Here is a 17886-nt window from a genome sequence, read left to right as displayed (position 1 = left end):
GGGATCAATGGCAGTGTAACAGTGGTCTAATTTTTCCACAAGCTGCATGACTGACATAATGCTACAAAGCAGCTTGAGGGAGTACTAGCACACAGAATTAAAGCCTTCTCTGGTCTGCTGGAGGTAGAGTAAGACCATCAAAGAAATACGTTTACTAAGTGGACAAGTACCCAATGACTGGCTACGCCTAAAGTAATTGCATTTTAAGAATATTGATGCTGGATGGAGAGCTCACCCCTCCTTCTTCTAGTATGTTCTTTGTTTCTCAAGTGCCTTCTGAGGTTTGGAGTCCTGAATGAGAGTGGTGTTCCTGGGAGAAGGATTACCTCGTAACAGGAATGGGCCAGGGGAGTGCTGGGAGAGAAGTCTCATGGTTGCTTGTCCTGTTCTTGCTCTGCATCTCCATTCATATGGGCTGTACTCTGGTGTGTGCCCTGGACCACATCAGCTGCTGTCATGGCATGGGAGGCTTCCTCATTGCCTTTTCTTTCTTGGTGTCCTGCACAATCCTGGTCCTGCAGAGCCAGGTGGGCCCTGCATACCACCATTCCACCATTAGCACAAGAAGCATTCAGGAGTGAATGTGGCTCTTCCTTGGCATTGCAGCCCCTGTCGCCTTCATGATTTTACAAAAGTTTTACTTAAAAGCAAAATTCAGCTGACACTTAAAGCCACTGAAATTGTTACCAGCTGCCTTTGTGACTTTGAGGACACTGAACTGCAACAACTTACCTAAAGGGAATGCTGTGCCGTTGCTGCTGCAGTGATTCCAGTCTGGATCTCCCTGCAGCTGAGGGAGGTTCACAGCCATGGGCATGTCTATCTCTCTTTTTTTTTTTTATTATTTTTCAATGGTTTTATGTCTGCATGTAGTGCCCAAAATCTCTACAGATGATGGTTCTTTGTGTCTTCATCTCAGCAGCCACACATGGCAAATGCAACCAGATAAAAAAGAAAGCTCAGGTGATAAGAAGAGGCAGATTTCCATAGCCTTGCTGATCCATGCTGGCCTCTAGAGTGGACTTGTTTTGGGAGGGGTTGATCAGGGAAGCTGCTTTGCTGCCACTGCAGAAATGAGTTGTAATACTCAATTCCAAGTACATTTATGTTTTTTTTCCCCACAGATGAGTACAAATCCATTCTTTCTCGGGGACATAAAATTGTGATCCCCCTTCAGTGCACAGGTTGTAGAGTGTTGTGGTGGTTTAAACCCAGTCAGGTAACTTGTTCACTCACTCCCCCCCTTCTTTCCCTCCCCCTACTCCCGGCGGGACAGAGAGGAGAATTGAAAAGAATGCAACTCCCACGGGTTGAGATAAGAACAGTTTAGTAACTAAGGTATAACACAAATCACTGCTGCTACCACCAATAATAACAATGATAAAGGAAATAACAAGGGAAGAGAATACATCATCTCACCACCAGCCAACTGATAACTTGCCCCCCCCCCCCCCCCCCAAGCCCGACCAAGCTCCGACCCATACCTCCTCCAACCCTGCAGTCTCCCAGCCCTTCCGGCTAACTCCCAGTTACCTCCTCGGCATGACGTGCTGTGGTATGGAATACCTCTTTGGTCAGTTTGGGTCAGGTGTCCTGTCTCTGCTTCCTCCCGCCTTCCCCTCCTCCCTGGCAGAGCATGAGGCTCACAAAGTCCTTGGCCAAACCAAAACATCCTTGTTATTAGCTCTGTTCCCGAGCCGAAAGTCAAAACACTGCACTGCACCAGCTACCATGAAGGATTAAAATGACTGCTACTGCTCAACCCAGGACAAGTGTGAAATAAAAATCAGGGGAGGGCAAGTGCTAGTTAGTAGCTTAGTTTTGGGAAGGTGTGGTAATTGTATTTGAGGCTGGTGTGTACCAGCCCAGGACCTGTTGATAGCAGTGGAAAAACCATTCACATAACAGGCTTTGAATTCCTCTTAAGTAGCTTATTGTATGTACACCTCCTGTGGAAGGTGATGTATCCTTCCTCTGTGGTTACTTCTTCATCCGAATGTGTTATACCTGGTTGACCACTGTGCCTTAAAGGAGATCTCATTGATGAGGACACTAATTGCCACATAGGCAGGAAGAGGAAGCTGTTGCTTTGTGGCAGCTTCTGTTTGGCTGGAGTCTTGCTGACCCTGGCTGAATGTCTGAAGTCACTTTTTATTAAAGCTGAATTGAAACAGCATCTTTGGCAGAAAGCTGCTCAGAGGTGAAGCATTTTTACTGTGGTGTTAGTGATGATGATGTAGGGATTTGCGTAAATTAAGATGTCTGTGCAGGTGCCAATGTTGATCTGGTAAGCATTGTGTGGTCACCATCACTTTCTGTGAGTGGTGGTGGCTGAGGTGCAGGGCAGGTATTGTGCGTCCTTCAGTAAAGCTACTCAAGACATCTCTGAAGGGAACAGATGAACGCTTCCTGTAAATACACGTACTGGAAACATCTGCCCAGCACATTGAATTAAAGGATTTTTCTTGATGTGCCATCTGACCCCGTATGCTGACGAGCTCCAGCACTCTGTTTTCCTCATGACTTCCCCCAGCTTTTTCTTAAGCTGTCTTTTCGGTGCACTCTGCTGAAGCTGTGAGGATGCACTGGACCTCATTTCCCGCATCTGTCCCAGCAGCTGTACCACTTCCTGCCATGAATCATCCAAAACACACTCTTTTTATTGTTTCATTTAAGGGTGAAGGCACATTTGTTTTTTTGAAGCCACAGTCTAATCTCGGCAGTCTGGCAGCCAAGCCTGAAATGAAGGCCTGGGTGCGATAGGCTTCAGAGGAAGTACCTTCCATCAGTGGTGATAACGGGCAAACTGCAGGCAGATCTCCTTTCCTTGTGGGCTTTGGTTGTGCCTAGAAGAACTGCAGACTTCATATCTTCTTGGAGAGCTGCAGCAAAATGTTTCCTCTGCATGTCAGTGTCAAGCACGCCATGAGCTCCTGCTTTCAGTTCGGTCTTGTTTTCAGCTATACTGATGTACTGCTAACCAGTGCGAATTGTCAATTGATGTTAAGGGAAGGGGGCATCATCTTTTGTCTAGATCCTTTCTGGGGCTGGTGTTTGTAACCTTGTTTTCCAGGGCTCATTGATTGCACGTATTTCAATTCTAGCAGTCTAAAACGAGGCATTTATTTGTCCTCAGTAGTTGAGGACTATAGTATCTGAAGCTTGACAGCTTATTGTATTTCACACAGAGATGAAATCCAAAATATGCCCCTTCAATTTTGTCTTTAAAAAAATCTCAAAAAAATCCACCTTACAAAAAAACCCCAAACAAACAAAACAACCCTAAAGCACATTAAGTTGTTAAGCCTCTTGTTTGTTTGTTTTGTTTCCTTATTAATTTTTCTAGGGAAACGTCAAATTCACCACTTGGGAAACCAGCTTCAACTCAATCAACATTGTCTGGATACAGCTTTTAATTTTTTCAAGATGGCTGTGAGCAAACACCTAACCCGGGGGAGGAAGATGACCCATGTAATTGCTGCATGTCTCTACCTGGTGTGTAGGACAGAAGGAACTCCTCGTATCCTTTCACATTTAAAAAATAAAAATAAATTTAATAAAGATATACTTTCAGCAAGTCGACTCTCCCAGTTAAACCTGGTTTCAGAATTTGAAAAGGTAAGTGATTAGGAGGGAACTTTTTCACTGTTGGCTTTATATGATGAATTAAGTAGGAGTTCAAGTAAAATTTGTTCCTCTCTAAATATACAATATTGATATTTACAAGGAGCTATAAATGTCACTGTACTTCCCATCAGTAACTCTGAAGTTCTTTTTTTTCTCAACGTTTTTATCTCGTATAAAGTTGTACTTTTCCTGTGCTTTGCTTGGGATTACTTGTTTGTGGTGTAAATTTATTTTGTTTTTCTCATTTAAAAACAAATGAATATTAACCCCAAGCCTCTTGCAGTATCAGCATTAAAGAACAGGTTGAAATTCCAGTAGGTTTTTCCATCAAGATACTTGGATTTCCTTCTTTTAATGTTTATGGGAAGGTCAGTATCACTCCCATTTTAGTTTTGGGGGAAAGGCATTTGATAAATTCTGAAGTTTGCTCAGAGATCATTCACGAAATCACGTGGCTGGAGGTGGGATTGTACACAAGCCAGAATTGCAAGTGAGTACTTCTTGCTCTACGTCATCCCTAATTTTGTTTTGTAGAACTTATTTTAAAGTATTTAAAGTATTTTTAAATATTTAAAGCTTACATGGGTTGTAATGACCATGCAAATTTATTTGTTTTACATATTTATAATTCTTTTATGTTGTGTTTCAGTTGCTGGAATTTAGAGTTTGTTATCAAATAATTACTTATGTGTTTACTTATTTTCTACTTTAAAGCGATATGTGCGTATCATCAGTATTCTGTTTGATTTGTTGCTTTCTCTTGATTGCTCTTCTCACTTTTTTAGCCGTTTGAGCTTAGCTTCCCTTTTAAGACTGAAATTTATTTTTTTTTATTTCCAGAAACTACACTCAGTATTCTAAAACTAGTGCTTTCTGGTAGTGTTGTGGTCATTGCATTTGCCTGACTAGAAAAATAGTTTTGCAGGAATAATGGAATTAAAAGGAAGGCCTGACTATTACACTGGTCTTTTCTAATGTAAAGTTTCTGTGTCAACAGTAGAACTCTCATTGCCATAAATACAGTGTTGATTTAAAAGCATTACCAGTATTTTTTTATACCCATGTAAAAGTTTAAAAGTAATACATTTACAGTCATTATTTGATACTACTGAATGATAGCTCAGTCATAATATGCAGACCCATTTTTCCCCCCTGGTAGTGATGATAAAACATTCGAAGCACTATCAGCTGTAAGAGACAATCAGGTGCATTGCAGTATAGCAGCCATCAGTAACCAAAGGGGGCTAAACTTTTCTAGCCAACAAATGGAAAGTTGTTTGCTTGTTTTCCAACCTTCTTTAAAGTACTTCAGCATCTGTCTCACTTATGTGCGAGATGTACTGGTCTGGTTGACACTTCATAAATACCTAAATTATTTTCCCAACTTCTTTTGTTAAGTGGAGATAATATTGCATGTGATACTTTACTGCTATTGTTTCATGTGGAGTATGAGTCATACTGCTGTTGTCTTTCTATATCAGTATCACAAAATACTCCTGCTTCATTTGCATTGTTACTGTGCTGCCTGGGAATCAAGAAGTAGTACTGAAGTGAATGACTGTGTCTCAGTTTTCTTAGTGTTGACTTTTATTTTTTAATCCATTAGATAAGAATTTAATTGTTACCTTTTGGAGAGTGAGTTCAGCTGCTTGTTGTGTTCTGCTGGTTGGTGTGTTTTTTGCTTTGGTAGCGTGGCTTTTTTTTTCCTTGTTTTTTTCTGGTTTGGGTTTTCTTAGTATTTAAAGTCTAGTGTAGTTTAAAGAACAAACCCCAAATAAATTATGGATTATGAACTTTGAAATACAAGTTCCTTTTCTGGAATCTTATCTTTTCATTAAAAACTTGGGAACCTGAGGTGCATATTGATGACCTTTGAAATTGAAATATGTTCAAGCCTCCATAGATTATGATCACCATTATTGGTGTGTTATGTTTGTGTCCAGCCTAGAGCTGGCAATATGGAATTGTGCTACAGGAAGCAGGGATGTTCCCAGGGCCTTTGGTCCAGAGCATGTGTAGAAGACACCCATGTGACAAGATGCTTTAGCAAGAATGAAGATGCACATTCCGGGTAATGAGCTTGCAGTTGGTTTTGATCTTCTGGAGAAGCCAGCAGAGTATGGCATGCAGTGAAGAGAAACACACTATATAATGTACTGTACAAAGGACATACAGTATTTGTAACACTTCAAGATTTATATACAGTGCTTAAGTAGATTTACTCAGTTCAAAGCGTTCATTGCCATTGTGTTGCTTATAGAACTCTTTCATGAAGCAATTTGTGAGAAATTTAGAACGGGAAGTTAAAGACTGAAGACTGGTGAATATATTTTAGATATATTGGAAGTAGTGAAGGACAGCATCCTCCTTGGAGGCAGACAGAATCTTGGTTTTGGGTGGCCCAAATGAACAGTGGAGTGTTTTGGGAGCCATAGAGGTCACAAACATTATCTAGGAACAGGTTGTCTCTGAAGTTGTTTCTTAAAGAATATGTTAGAATATGTTAGAAGGAGCAAAGTATGTATGTGGTTTGTGGAGGTATAGTAGGATGCAATCAGGGGCTGAAGTCGCAAGAAGTGTTGTGTTCTCTCCAGTGGCAGAACCAAAGGAGTGGGAAGCGTTTGGAGAGAGAAGACAGGATTTAGTTGTCTGCAAGTTCAGTCTGAGGGAGTAGAATGTATTTATCTGACATGGATATCTGCTTATTCTTCTTTTCTTTTCATAATGTATGTGTCACCAGCCAGCCTTTGTGCAAATGTTGAGGAAAACTGTAGCCAAGTCTACTGGTGCAGTCTGAATTATGCCTGAATAAACCTTAGCTTGAAATAGGAAAGCACTGAGTTCTCCTTATGCGTTGTTTAATTAATGCAAAAATGCAAAGTATTTCAGTAACACACATTTTTTAATCTGAAGAAAAAAGTTCTAGAACTGAAAGAGAACGTAAAAGTTTACTTGACTAAAATACAAGCTTTTATTTATAGTTCTTTAGAAAGTTTAATATGTTGTTTGAGATCTGAATTGATTTTACACCAGATTATGGTTTTTATTAGCTTATTTGACACAAAACCCTACAATGCACTAACTTTGACATAACTTTTAATTTGACCTGCTTATATTACTTGCCAGTGTTAATGTTTTAGAGGGAAGATGGCTCGCTAGCTATTAGCTGAATTTGGGAGGTGTTTCATCCTTTTAATGAGCTAGCTATGAAAACTTTAATTTATTATTCTCTTTATAAAATGTGTCTATATTATCAGTGTCAGAAGTAAAGGTATAATGCCAAAAATACATCTGAAGGAGATGGTGATTTTTAAATCCTCAGGTTTGATGGAACCAGTTGTCCCCCTCCCAGGGGCTGAGCGATGCTGTGTTGCCAGTGACATCTGCCTTCATCTGGCACTGCCAGCGCTCTGGGCATTTTAGACTCTGGCTCTTAATTTGTTTCTTGGAACAGTAACAGTCCTCAGTTGTTTCTCTTTAATGTTTTGAACAGCTTTTCCACCCCTACATATGTTTGAATGGAAACAAAGGGCTCTTTAGCTGGTCCTGCCGTTCCCGGGAGTGAGAACTTGGGAAGAGCTGGGCAGGGTGTTTGAGTGACTTACAGGCTTGGCTGTAGCCCATGCCTGCCCTGGGGTCACTCAGGAACAATTTGAGCCTGGCTGTTATTTTGCAGGTGGGCTATCAGTTTGTTTTAATTAAAGCACATTTCAGTCTGTTTATCTTTTTATTGTATACAACTGTTAAAAAAACCTGTACAGCTCTCCACTATTTTGTTTGTAATATTTTCCAGTGCTATCACCTGGAGGGTTTTTTTAATGGCAACATTTTCCATGGTAGATGTCTCTTATCCCACATACATGCACCTTTTTTATTTTATTTATTTATTCTTTTCCTTTGAAGCTCTCTGGAAAATGCACCCTTAGTTGTAAATCAAATCCTGTCTTGTTAAAGCATAGTAAATAAAACCTTTTCCACATGAGAAGAGTCCTCACAAAGTTCTCTCAGTGTAAATATCCCACTGTTTGCCTCTGGAGGTAAATTCAGGGCAGGTTTTTCCCCTTCAAGTACTGCTGATCAGTCTCAGTGCCAGGGAGCTCACAGAGTCCTTCCCACTGCCCAGGGATGGGGCAGCCTCCTGAGTTTGTGGATGCCCAAGTTATTCAGGTGGTCTTCAGTGGTTTTGTGTGTAGTGAGAGGAAACAGATGAGGCCTCCTTGGGTCAATCCAAGGCAGCTGAGTGAGGTCTCTCTTCTCAGTTGTTTGCAGAAGAGCCTTTCTGCTAAATGTCTAAGCAAAATAACCTCTTGAATTTGAGTGTTGAGAGCAGTGATGCTTTAGTGTCTTTTATACGTAAGCATAAGGCGCTTTTCCTCCCCTGGTTCCCCTGCCCTGTGAACCTCCCTTTTGTTTGAGGGAAGATCATGGAGGCATTACAGGATCCCAGCAGGCAAGAAGGATTTGAAAAAAAAAAAGGGCATCTCCTCACTGAATGGGGCAGTACTTTGTTATTTCCTATTTGTCTGCAGTACTTGTACTTTATTGCCAAGCTATTTGAATGCCTTCTGGTTTAATGTGTTTATTTTCATGTCACAGTAAAGGAAGTTGAGAGTATTTATCTTCATTTCCAGGTGCAGAACTGAAGCTAAGTTTGACACATTCAAAGTTACCCGGAAAATCTGTGATGGAGTAAGAAACTGCGCTCTTTAATGCTAGATTAGGCAGCAGCGACCCAGCCTTTCTGCCTTGCTGGGCTTTGCAAGAAAAGTTCAGCTAATTTCCTCTTGCACATTAACAGGCTCTGTCAGCTTCCATACTGTCCTGGGAAGCTTTGTATAACTACGCCATGAGAGCCTTTGATGGATACCTTCTTTGTTTCCCTACTAACACTTCAAAGTCTATCTTTGCAAGGAAAAAGGCAAGGCTTCCTTTTTTATTATAAATGAAAAATTAGGTCTCCAGCAATCTTCTGACCTCTACTAGAACTTCCTGGAGCCAGCAGGCCCTAGTGTTCCCAATGAAAAAGTTAACTTTTGAAATCAGGCTTAAATCAACAAAATTTTAGAGCTCTAGTTAGGGAAGTTAAGAATACCAGTTTCTATTTCTCTTTGGTTAAGGACTTTTTTTATAGTAACTGACCTTTTGCTTAAATATATGCATTCAAATTGTGGTTTGTTCAAGTGTTGAGTGTGACCAGAACATAAGACATTAAAAAAGGATTTTAAATTGCTCAGTTAAAGTATGTATATCTACAAAAGAAAATAACTTCATTTCACTTCTTTGTTTTGTTTTGGATTTGTGTGTGTAGTAAATTTTACCAAGCTTTTACATGTTACTTCATAAAAAGTTTAATCCAATCAAATATCTTTAATTGGAAAGGACCTATAGCGATCATCTAGTCCAACTGCCTGAACACTTTGGGGCTGGCCAAAAGTCAAAGAAAGTATGCTATTAAGGGCATTGTCCAAACACTGACAGGCTTGGGGCATCAACCACCTCTCTATGAAGCCTGTTCAGTGTTTAACCACCCTCTCAGTAGAAATGCTTCCTAAGAAAGCATTTGCTTGGACTCGAAGTCTTGCAAAAGCCTGTCCGCTTCATTGCAAAATGAAGTTTTAAAATTGGTGTGCTTTTGCATGGATGTATTTTAGCTGGAAGAGTTTCAACCTGTTAATGAAAACTTGCTGTCTTAAATAGGGTGTGGCTGTTGTTGCCCTCTTTCCAAATAGCTCACGTGTTTGGTAATAATACTTGGCTTGTGTGATTCTTCTCCTGTAGTACCAAATAGGAATAATGTTGCAAATGGAGGGAGGAGGGCAGCCAGACACAGCAATAGAAATTTAATTTCTCACCTTAATTTCTCCCTGTCACCCTCTCCTCCAGTCAGGGTTGAGACTGTTGAATTTCAGCAGCAGGGCTCATGACCTGAAGCCTGCATATCCAGTCCTCTTTTCCACAGGGTGAAGACGAATCACATGATTTTTTCCTTTGCAGTACTACCTCATGCTTTTTTTTCCATAGAAAGAGATATGTATAAAGCAAGTAGGTTGCTGAGGAAATGAGGTGTTTCCACTCCAGCTGTATTGCGGAAGAGCCCTGTGTTTCTCTAGGTCCTGTGTCATATCTGTCAGATCACTGTGGATGCCTTTGAAGTATCTACAGTATAGTGCTGGATACCTGGATTTTTCCACTTGTGTCTGGTGGTTTGCGGGGTCTTTAGAGAGAATTCGTTCTTGAAAACAAAATAACTTGAAGCCTTTCAAACTGGTGTATGATGGCCCAGCACCTGGGGCACAGGGCTAGGGAGATGGTTAATGGCCCTCAGGTTCTCCTCTTGTTCCTTGGGGATGAAAGACATAAACCTTACTTGTTCATGACTCAGATGTGGCAGGAAAATACTGTGTGGCTGCTGACTAGCATTATCCCACAGGGTGCCCTCTTGCTGCAAGTTGTTGAAGCTTTCCCCAGGGAGACCATAATTTTTATGTGGATATTCTGTAGTTGAGTGATTTTCTTTGTTCCTTTAAGATTCTGAAAATATAAAAGGGAAAGGAGCTTTACATTATGGTGTGTGTCAACTCAGCATCTTACTGTTTAAATGCTTGTGCTAAATGCCCTTATAGATGCTGCAGGGAGGGAGGGGGAAAGCTGCTGCAAGTGCAGTAGTGATAATTGACCCACTTAAGAGAGCCGCTCTAATTTTGCGTGTTACAGCATCCTGGAAATTCAGATAAGAATGTTGATCTCTCCAGCTAATAGGATTTCTAAATATATCATCCATAAGAAGCAGGAGGACTGTAATTTTGTGCGTGTGTGTTCGGGCTAGTATTTTGTTTAAGAATTGTTCACTCTGAAAATCTGCTTTTCTGTTAACTTGTTACTAACTCAGGATAAAATAGCATTTGACCTCTGGTGCTGGCAAGGAGAGATGTGATCCTGCTCCCTTGAATTTGCTGATGAAATTCTCACCAGCTTTTGAGTAGAGGAGTGACCAGCTTTTTCCTCTCGGGAAGATGCTACCCAGCAGGTGCCTCAAATTGTCAACTCTTTGATAATGTAGCGTTAAACAAAGTATTTGCAGAGACAGAGGGGGACAGGGTCACAGGGTGGCCTATCAAGATTACAGATTTTGGCTGGTTTTGATAGCTCTGCTTGTTTCCTCGTTTAAGGGAAATTTTGAGCAGAAAAGGTCAAGATAATCCTCTTCTGAAATGCGATTTCAGAAATACTTTATCGCTTTACAGAACAGTGTTTCAAGTCTCTTCAGGCAGTTCTTAAAGCACATAGATGTTTACAACTGCTGAAAACCATGGGGTTTGCATTCAATAGAGCTGTTGCACCTAGATCGTTTTTAATTTTGGAGATCCTTTGTCCTTGCCCATCATACCTTTGTGTTGGAACAAAACTGGACATCACGGTCTGGCTTTGAGAGGAAGGGATAGGCTTTATAGGCTTCTGGATTAGGTCCACTGAAGCCTTTGCTGCAGGCTTGAATTACATTATGGGCAGGTAGAAGTGTTTACTGTTTGTCAGTTCTGTTCTCCATCACCCTGTTGGGCCTTCTTTAATGCAGAAAGAGCATCTGAGACAGATTTTTAATGCATGTAAGTGTCTGTTATTGCATGCATTAAGTAAAATAATTAATAAAATTAATTGCACAGTCTGTCCTCTTAGTTTCCAGTTTGTGGTTTCTGAACTGATGGGACATTCTCATGGTAAAGGTGAAAAAAAGGAAAGAAACAGGAGAGCTACAATGGCATCAGTGATACTGGATTTAGAAATACGAAGGGCAGCCCTCGCTTACCAGCAGCACTGACAGGAGGCGATGCTCTGAAGAATGGTGGCAGAGACATGAGAACTAATAAGGGGAACAAAGGCACAATAAGTTCTGCGTGATGGATGAGGGGAGGGAAATGTGATGGCAGAGAGGCCTGCTTCCAGTGAAATATAAATACAAAGGAGGGACGATAAGGAAAGGGATCACACCTCTTATGTCTTTGACCTTCAGTGATCCTTGCATGCTTGTGAAAATAAATATTTAACAATCTTCTTAAAGCTCGTTTAAAAGAGGAAATAATTAGGTTGGCTCTCTGCTTAATTCAGAAGTTTATCTTTGCATCTAAATTTTGGTGCTTATGTCAGCAAAACCAGCATTATAACTGAGTGGTGTTTTGACCTGATGGGAGCCAAGATGTTGCGAACACCAGCTAAATGAAAAACAGTGTGGTACAGCTGGTCATTGTGTAGCACAGTCTTGCTTTTGTCAGAGGATATGCTGGATGTGGTGTGGGATGTGGAGGAGACGCTTCCCCTTCCTTCCCTGCATGCCCACCCCTCCCTTAAGAAAAGAGAAAAAAAAAGAAGAAAAAAGGAAAAAGCATTACCTGATGGTTTGTTTAAATAAATCCTGATAGCAAATATGATCAATTATCGCTGATGTTTTTGATCCAGTGACTAAAAAATATTCCTGCTTGTAGCAGTCGCTAATGTTGTCTGCATTTTAATATTTTAGAAGTCAATTAGAAAATTAAATGCTCTCCTTCATTAAAATAATTTTGAAGATTGTGTATTTGCTTTTTAATGCAGTAAGAATGCTGCCTTAGAAGACAAATTCACATTATTAGTTTAATTAAGATCAGTAATGCAAAATAGGGTGAATAAAAGCCATTGCATTAGACCTATAAGCACTTCCTGTGCTTGCTATCTGCAAATGTTATTTTAGCTTCAGGTCTTCTAAAGCTGTGTCTGCTTTCATCATATTCTGAAGTCTCTTATGCAGCTTTTTTTGTCTTGTAGTTTTTGATGTCATAAGAACAAAGTGAAGGTATATCAGAGGAACAATATTACCTTTCAAATTTATTTTGGAAAAACAGGATTCATTCTCATACCTGGCATGTCCTCATACCTTGGAAGTGGTCTTGATAATGATTTCTTATTTCCTAATAAAGTATAAGGCCTTTAAAAATTGGTGAAAGTACTTCTCAAGAGCTGTCTTGTTTCTTCAGATGTTTGTTTCTAGGATTTTGGCTTCATGATACAGTCTTCATAGGGAATCTTCATACTGGAAATGCTTCTCAGTGAAAGGTCTTCAGTATTTTGTAATCTTGTGCCAAGTAAAATTGTGAGCTGAGCCTCTTCTAACCTTTTCACTGTAAGCCTGTCTTCATGGCAAGTCCATGTCCTTCCTTGAAGGCAAAAGAAAATGTCTTTTAACTCCCAGACTGGCTCAGTGTTGTTGTAAGTACAAATGATATAATAGTCACATGGTGGTATGTCTGCTGTTTTTCCCCTTTGAGAGAGAGAGAAAATAATCTTTCCATCTTACTCAGTTTCAGAAGTCTGGGAAAATAGCAGCCCTAAATAAGACCCAAACCAACCAAAATTTTGATTTCTTCCAGAGCTTTGCTTTTGAAGACAAATGTTCCCTATGCCTTCTTTATTTTGACTTGCTAATTGGAAATAAGATGTTGATGATAACGTGTGCTTTGAAGCTTGTGTATTATGTATTTTATTTAGATTTAATCCTTTAAACATTTGACAATAAAACATAAATTGTGGAGCTCTCATCTTTAGATCAGCTGTAAGTGAAACATTTAAGTTTTCAACATCCTTCAAGTTCAGGAAAAACAGTCTCAGTGATGTTTTGACTACATGTGTTGGTAAAGTGCTATGAGATTTGCTAATTATTATTTTTAAATGGAGATATATAAATGTTTCTTCAATGAAGGAGCAGCTTGTCTGCAAAAAAAAAAAAGTCTTAACAGGGAATAGAAATTGTGCTCTTCAGATTCCTTTTCTATTGGTAAGTCGGAAGGAATGGCAAACAATGTATTTTATGTTATATATGAACTACGCATGATGGAAAGCAAATTTTGAAAGAGGTACTATATGGACTGGAAGAAAAAAAAAGCCTTCTAGTATGAACAAAAAATTTTGTCTCTAATCCTTTTAATATTAAGAGAAAATTGTGCAGTAAAAATGCATATTCAGCAACATGATATGTACTAACTGAAATGTGAAAGTCTTTATTACATAAAAATCAGAACTCCACATACTGCCTTTGTCTTGCTGTCAGAAGAAGTTCTCAACTTATCTGTTTTACATTTTTTTTTCTTCTATAATTGATCCTTTTAAGTTTTTACTATGCTTGTAGAGAGACTTCCGGCCTTGCACTTTCCAAGGGGAGATAAAGTTGTTATCATTTCAGGTACTGTAATGTTTGGCACGATTCTAGAGCAAACAAAAAGCTGGTGTTTCAAGTTAGACTGGAGAAAATGTCACAGTTTACCTGACCTTGCTAGTACCTGTGAAAGCACCACTGCATCCTTGCTTTGCAGAGATTTTGTCCTCTTTGAGCTAACTTGATTTAGAACTACACTTGTTTGTTTGTTTCCCCTCCCTAATGAAGCCATGGCTTCAGGGTAATGAAGTTCTGCCTATTCAGCTCCAAAGGTTGTAGGATTGTAGATGCTTTCCTGCCACTTTTCCTGTTGGGTGAAAGAGCTGGGTTGTCTGAATTAAGAATACTTATTTTGAAATTTGCCACTGAAATCACTTTTGGGCCATCCTCAGTCTCCAGAGAAAGGAGGAAACAAATGTAAAATAATGTAAGTCATAACTGAAGAAGTCTTCATTTAAAGAGACATCTGGAGGTTTCAGCTGTTGTGTCTCGGTACCTGAAATCAGAGAATGCTGTATTCTGTGTTTATCTGGAATTGAAAGTTTGGTTTTCCCACATGAGTGCTGCTAATTTGTGCAGAATCTAAGTTGAATTTTCTTTTTTGTATAAAAAGTTCTGGTCCTTAAAGGATCAGTCTTCTAGAGAATGCAACAGATGGACTGCATCTGTGCTCCTGTCTCTGAGGGACTCCCAAATCACTGCATTCTTGTCACATCTGGAGGACTCAGTTCATTGCCAATAATTATTTCCAGCATATTCAGATTCTAGTTTTTAAGTTGGAAAATATTTTTGTCAATGTTCAGTTTAATATTTATTATCTTTCACTTAGACGCTAAGCTCTTACTGTCGCAGAGGAAAGCAACTCAAGCATTGGTTGCTCTTGTACTCATTCCTCAGTCTTTGAACTGGTGGCTTCAAGTGTCTCAGCTGTTTCTCATAGTCATTCAATGATGAAACAAGAGAATGCTTCAGTCCTTGTTTTTTGCTGATAATGTTGGCAGCCCTCCCAGCAGAGCTGTGAACTGGTCACTTTCCTCCTGTTGCAACTGGAAAAGTTGGGAGCACAACTGGGAGCCAGGAATGCTGGCTGAGAGGTAGCATCCAAAATATGAGGACAACATCAAAAAAAAAAAAAAGCTGGGGGATGGAAAGGGGAGAAGTATCTTGACAGAAGTGTTTCATCCCAGCAATCAGTCATCCCTACTGACAGGTTCTAGGATCGAAGAGAAGAGAATACAGAGCATTTTCTAGCAGCTCTCTAGCAGTCAAAGAAGATGTCGTACTTACAGGGAAATGTTTATATAGGCAGTGTATCTGAAGGTTCTGAAATACTCGGGAAACAATCCAGAAAGCCTGTGCCCTATGTAGGATTGTAGAATAAATTAGGTTGGAAGTACTTTGTCCAGTTCCCTGCTGACCTGCTCAGTAGGTTGCTGAAGCCCTACTCTGGTTGAGTGTTGGTTGTCTTTGGCAACAGACACATACTCTCTCTGGGTTTTACTACCTTCAAAGCAAAGATTTTATTGTTTTTTTTCCCCTAATACTAGGTTTTCTCTTGCTGCAGCTTGCATGTGTTGCCTTTTGTTCTGTTTGTGTTGTGTGTCTGAGAAGGATTTAGCTCCATATTCTCTATACCTGCTCATTAGGTAAAGACAGCATTAGATCTCCCCTAAAGCATCTCTTCTCCAGGCAGAACAAGCCCAGCTCTCTCAGCTTTTCCTTATATATCACATGCTCCAGCCCCTCAACTACCTCAGTGGCCCTCCACTGCAGCCATTCAGAGTGTATACTTAAGTGTACTTAAAAACCTAGACTTGCACACGGCTTTCCAGATGCAGCCTCGCAGGTAGTGAATAGAGGGGAATAACCACTTCTGCTGCTGGCTGCATTTCTGCTAACACAGCTCAGTACATGTTTGCAAGAGCATGCTGCTGACCCCTGCTTGACCTGTCCGTGGGACTTCCAGCTACTTTTGTACAACTGTTCCTTAACTGATCATTCCCACCTGTACTTGTAGCAAGGGGTTACTCTCTCAGGTGTGAGACTTGAGGAAGTTCAAAGACAGATGCAGCTTCTGTTAGCCCGGTTCTCCAACTTCCTGAGATGCCTCTGAGTGGCAGCCTCACCTTCTGATTTATCGACTGCTCCCCTAGCTTAGTGTCATCTACACACTTGCCTAGGGTGGCTTCTGCCTTGCTGTCTCATTTCTGATTGAGACAGCATTGTCCCTGAGGGATTCCTGCAGTAACTGTCTCCTTGTTGAACTTTGTACTGTTAATCACAGCCCTTTAAACTTGGCAGTCTAGCCAATTTTATGCTTACCTCCTAGACAGCAGGCCAGACCATTATGTCTCAACAATTTGGCTTTAAGGACACCATGGCACACCATAGCTTCAGCTTTGCTAAAGTCAAGATAAGCAGCAGTCACCACAGCACCAGTTTCCCCTGATCCTGTGTTAGTTCAGGTGCCATGTAAAGCTCTGATAGGTGAGGTAACACGTTACTCGGAGGTGCAGCTGAACTGCCCATTTGGCAGTTTAACTGTTTAGCCAGTGCCCTGTAAAAATTTCTCTTTGCTCAGAGTCCAGAGCAGTGAGTCTTCTGATGGGTGATACAGTGACAGGTGTTCATTGATTATCTTTTTTCTATATATAGGGTGGTGGGTGGTTTTGTGTGGGTTATTTTGGGTTGGGGTTTGTTTTTTTTTTTTTTATTTTGTTCTGTGGGGTTTTTTCTCTATTTTTCCCCTGTGGCTGGTGACTAAAGCCTCTTCCTGACTTGTGAAAAACCCAGATTCACTTCTGTAAGGGGAGTTAAAAGCAGACAGGGTAATCGGGACTGAACCCCGCCTGTTCTCTTTTTGAAGCTCTTGTTGCTGTGCAGTCTGAAATGCAAGTATTGTAGGGCCGGGAGAAGAGCAAACAAATGGAAGCTTTTGTAGGTGACTTGCCAGGCTTTGGGGGGGATGTATACCTAGTTCAGCTTTTTTCTCAGGTTATTTCTGTTTCTTTTTTTTTTTTCTTAATATATTTTATATATATCATATATGGTTATATTGTTCTAGTATGTACAGTTCTGGCAGCAGAACTGTAACTCCAGTTTCTTTCCTCCTAGCTGAAAGTCCTGGTGATGGAAGTGTAGAATTTACACCTTTTTATAAGGAAGATCAGTATTACAATGCCCATCTTCTTGTCATAGAAACTGAGGCACTGGAGGGAAGGAAAATAACTCGCTCATGAAGGCAGTAGTATGATGTAGATATGTTTGTGTCCCATGTGCATCTAATGCTGCCTCCCACAGTGCAGGAGTCTTGTTCTACATCCTAGTCTCCTATTTGATTTTGTCAAGGCCCTGGAATATTCCAAGTATATTGGCTAAACCCCTTTGAGTTCTCAGTTACAATTGTGAAGAGGAGCACGTTCTGCAGGCTCACTAGCTCTGGTAGCGTACTGAGCTTGCTATCGGAATCCTAGGCTGAATTTATAAATCTCAGTGGTGGGAACAGAGTTATCATCTTTCTTGACAGCTTTGCAAATACGACACCATCAGTGAGCAGCTGTAAACACAAGACCCACAATAGCGTTCTCAGTGGCTGTTCAGAGCAGAGCTGTATTTTAGGAGCTTGCCGTCAGTGCATTGCAGAACGTTACTTGAAATTACGCTGCTAGGTTACAATAGAACTACTGCAAGCCTTGTGTGATATAAGTCTAAAGAGATCTTTCCCAGCATATCACGGGCAGCTTTTATTTTCCCAGAGGCAGATGATATGTATGTCGTTACTGATTTATTTTTTTTTTCTTCTTTCTCTCATGAAGAATTCCAGCAGCTGAGATAAGTTTACAGCTTCTTAAAAACTGATAATGAAGCAGTCTTTGTGCTGTAAGAGAGATGTGAGATTAAGTGCTTGCCATTGCTACAGCATTCAAAAGAAGATAATACAGGGATAAAAGTTTAAAATGACACTTCAGGAAAATATTCCTCATTCTCCATCTTGATTAAATCCGTTTAATGAAGGTTGTTAACTTTTAAGAATGTGAGAAATGCAATTTGCAAGTAAATTAACTTCAGTGATGCCGTGC

At 40.3% G+C, this 17886-nt stretch overlaps 1 protein-coding gene across 3 annotated transcripts in view; it reads left to right on the top strand.

The window, feature by feature from the left end:
• BRF1 (BRF1 RNA polymerase III transcription initiation factor subunit) overlaps nucleotides 1-17886 on the top strand; it is a 176123-nt gene that overhangs the window by 41234 nt on the left and 117003 nt on the right. For 2 of the 3 annotated variants that reach the window (XM_061464171.1, XM_061464170.1), the window contains one exon: nucleotides 3347-3520. In XM_061464171.1, the coding sequence (XP_061320155.1) occupies nucleotides 3347-3520 (174 nt within the window). Of the gene's footprint in view, nucleotides 1-3346; nucleotides 3619-17886 lie in introns of all 3 variants that reach the window. The other variant, XM_061464169.1, reaches the window with a different exon arrangement.

Source organism: Pezoporus flaviventris, unplaced genomic scaffold, assembly GCF_033815535.1.
Source record: "Pezoporus flaviventris isolate CSIRO_AGI_PZ_B2104156 unplaced genomic scaffold, CSIRO_AGI_Pfla_v1 ptg000036l, whole genome shotgun sequence".
Lineage (NCBI taxonomy): Eukaryota > Metazoa > Chordata > Aves > Psittaciformes > Psittacidae > Pezoporus > Pezoporus flaviventris.
Note: the sequence above shows the minus strand (reverse complement) of the source record. Positions and strands in the feature narration are given on the sequence as shown.